This window comes from Camelina sativa, chromosome 11 (genome assembly GCF_000633955.1).
Source record: "Camelina sativa cultivar DH55 chromosome 11, Cs, whole genome shotgun sequence".
Classification (NCBI taxonomy): Eukaryota; Viridiplantae; Streptophyta; class Magnoliopsida; order Brassicales; family Brassicaceae; genus Camelina; species Camelina sativa.
Genome location: NC_025695.1, coordinates 2,115,050 through 2,118,411, shown reverse-complemented (window position 1 = coordinate 2,118,411; position 3,362 = coordinate 2,115,050). Strand labels below are relative to the sequence as shown.

Here is a 3,362-nt window from a genome sequence, read left to right as displayed (position 1 = left end):
CTCACCGCAGAGTTTTGTGAGGAAAAACTGAACAGGATCATAACCATCCACTGGGATGGTGACATTGACTTCATATGGAGTTCGCCGAGATTTCTCACCTTTGAAATTTTCCGGGAGAAAACAAGAAAAGGTTACAGAATTCGTAGCAAAGATCAATGACACAATGCAAAAAGCAAGGTGATAGGACTTATTACAGTTCCAATCCAGTACTAAAGTTGAAGGAGATAAGGTTGTTGGATGATTCCCAGTCAAGGAAGAACCAGCTATCTTCACATCAAGACCATTCTCTGGGGAAACCTTGATAATAGGCTTCCCTACCAATGTTGAAAGAGAAGCAATTGCAGTCATATAGAGAGTAAGATGAGTCTGCTCGGTCTTGAAACTACAAATCAGAAACACTTCAGGATGTAAATACACAGCAACTCAAACACTAATAAACAAATTTCTTGATTTCATACCTATACTCACGCCGGGGCTTATCAAATCCAAACTGTGTCATCCCATTATAAATCTGCAGGTTAAAAATCCAAGTTTAAGTTTATGTTCAGTATGAAAAAAAACTGTTACCAGAAAATTGGGTTTGTTCGTTTCTTACAACTTCCCATGAGCGAGGATGCAAACCGACTGTGAATCCCTTAAACACCCGCGGGCCAGGTTTCTCACATGGAATAGCCAACTCGACAGTAACTCTGGACCAGTGGGAAAGAGCAAGAATTGGTTGTAAGAAAAATCGACTATACCAAGATTCGTGGATGACAAATAGTAGCAGACAGACCTGCAAGTTGAATCTTGAGTGACACTACATATGCATCCAAGTCCACCTGAAATAGGAGAAAGAAAGAATGAAAACTTGATAGCTTTCCAGGAATTGAGGAGCATTTCAAAGTAACATATGTAATGGAACAAAACAGAACCAAAAAAAAAACAGAAGCAGACACACCTTTACAACGTCCATCACCACAGTTCCCACAAATAATATTGACCTGAACAAAGCATAGAAACAATACTCAAAAGAATAGAAGCACTAAAAAACCTTAAAAAATAAGACACTTGTGTAGATATCTCTAACCTGTGCTGTACGTCCAAGTTTGTCATAACTATGTTCACAATTTGACAGGTCGCCGTGGTAAAACCCCTACATGTATATCATAGATCATGAACCAAACACTAACAAGTGAATCTATGATCCGAGGATAATAATGGTCTATGCAAATGCAACAATTGGTTATGATGTTCCAAAGTAACTATGATGCCTTATCCCAAACAGGAGATCAAAGAAGAGAAAAGCTCTTACTTGAACGAAATCAAAACTTCCAGAACTAGAAACAAAGTAGCTTAACGGGTCAAATCGTCCGAAATCAACATATCCCTGCAAACAACAAAAGTCATATTTGTGGAATCTAGAGTTGAACAAAGCTTTCTGATGATGTAAGAATGTTACCGCCTGGCCTCTTGTTTCCACATCCTTGCAAAATCTAACCACCAAATCAAATTCCTATACCAATAAAGACCAAAACCTAATCAAAACCCAAAGTCCTTAAAAAACTAACTCTCAGCATTATAATATGAGAACATATTATATACACAACCTTCCCATCATATTCAAAAGGGTGGCCGATCCAGCTGCTCTGATCAAAACCAAAGTTAAAGGAAGCAGCTTTACAAGAAACTAAATCAAAGCAATGCAACAAAGGAAACTACTTTACTATTCTTCAACCAAGAACTGATCCTAAAGCTTGCTTCTTCTTAAGCCTCAACACAATAATAGAAAGAGGATACAAAATCGACAAGACGACTTGAATTGTCAAGAGCGTAGCAGTTAGAATCAGGCACGGGAACAGATGCAGCACCAATTACAAAAACTGCACGCATTTGCCCAAGAAAAATATTAAAGTTTTCGAAAGAGGGAAAAAAATCAACGAGATGAGCAAATTCGTATAGATTTCTTACCAGAGATGAAGAGAAATAGAATGAAACTATGCTCTCTCGATGGGCATCTCAGTATCTGCATAGTTAAAACCTGGAAACTTGGTCTTCGTCGTCTCCGATTCGAATTGTTGATTACTCTCTATCAACAAGGGAACTCGTAATAAACCGAACTTGGGTTCGAATCCCTCCACCTCCGCATATTNTTTTTTTTTTTTTTTTTTTTTTTTTACTTTTTGAAACCGGTTTAATCTTCCTCCCTAATCGCCGGCATACCCTAAGACAGAGACCTCGAACCCGGGTCCGGTTTAGAGCGGTTTCGAGGAAAAAAAAATTAAATAAATAAAAAGAAGTCAGTGGTTTTAAAAGAAAATAGATAGAAACAGCGACCCATGGGGAAGTAGTCGAACCCCGGTCAGTAGTAAAACCCACACATAACCACTAAGCTACACCAACTTTTCTGGAAACAATGTAAATTGATTGTATATATCTGGTCTAACAGGTGTCATTGAAATTTAACAAGCTTTGTGCACAACTAATATAGTACACATTTCACAAATTTTCAAAAGAGTAATTAGTTGACACAGTTGTAAAATAATAATATGTTAATTTAATTTTAGATTTTAGTTTATTATTTTTAATTTAGGATATAATTACATGAAGCAATGAAATAAGTAGTGATGGCAATTGACATAATCACATGAAGCAATGAAATTTAACGGTAACAACAAAAATAAAAAGGATTAGATTTACTAAGGTATGAATCGGTAAACGTATTTAGTCTCACAAAAAAAATTTCAGTCCACTCACAAACTAAAAAGAATTAGATTTACTAAGCATGAATCAGTATCTAATTTCAATTCCATTGGTGCTTGATCAGTTTCCAGAAAAAATTTCTGTGGTAGTTAAAAACTGTCCAATTTTTAGATTTCTGTATTTACAAGTGGCGTCGAATCCCTTCCATGGAAGAAGTTCGAACTTCTGTGGCAGTTGGAATAATATGCGAAAAAGAGATATATATATATATATATATATATATGTTTAGAGGTTGGATTTTTAAATTGGGCAGAAGTTAGATATAATTGTAATTTGGAGAGATTTTCCGGTAATCTAAATCTAGCCGTAATGATGATAAATGATGTTATGAGATCTAGTATACGATGTAGATCTAACAGGTAATTATTGTAGATTTAAGTATTGGACATTATATTATTATTAGCCACAATTGGATTAACAAAATTCTTTAAGCCAACGTATATATTTTACTCTTTAACCAAGCTATGAAAAAAATAACAGATAAAAACACGTGGATGAATATTGCCATAAACGGTACATTTGGTAAATGAATTTGTATCTTTATTAAACTAACGATATGCGTTATAGAACAAACTAAAGATATGCGTTTCGGATGCAAGTTCCTTTTTTTTTTTTTTTTT

At 35.2% G+C, this 3,362-nt stretch overlaps 1 protein-coding gene across 1 annotated transcript in view; it reads right to left on the bottom strand.

Annotated features, from left to right (window-relative positions):
* The window catches only part of LOC104721129, a 3,702-nt gene extending 1,596 nt beyond the window's left edge, over nucleotides 1-2,106 (bottom strand). The window contains exons 1-12 of the mRNA XM_010439047.2: nucleotides 1,951-2,106; nucleotides 1,780-1,862; nucleotides 1,590-1,628; nucleotides 1,442-1,495; nucleotides 1,295-1,369; nucleotides 1,070-1,135; nucleotides 941-983; nucleotides 776-821; nucleotides 596-689; nucleotides 459-511; nucleotides 195-382; nucleotides 6-98 (exon numbers count right to left, since the gene is read on the bottom strand). Coding sequence (XP_010437349.1) covers nucleotides 6-98; nucleotides 195-382; nucleotides 459-511; nucleotides 596-689; nucleotides 776-821; nucleotides 941-983; nucleotides 1,070-1,135; nucleotides 1,295-1,369; nucleotides 1,442-1,495; nucleotides 1,590-1,628; nucleotides 1,780-1,862; nucleotides 1,951-2,011 — 895 coding nt within the window. The 5' untranslated portion in view covers nucleotides 2,012-2,106. The remainder of the gene's footprint in view (nucleotides 1-5; nucleotides 99-194; nucleotides 383-458; nucleotides 512-595; nucleotides 690-775; nucleotides 822-940; nucleotides 984-1,069; nucleotides 1,136-1,294; nucleotides 1,370-1,441; nucleotides 1,496-1,589; nucleotides 1,629-1,779; nucleotides 1,863-1,950) is intronic.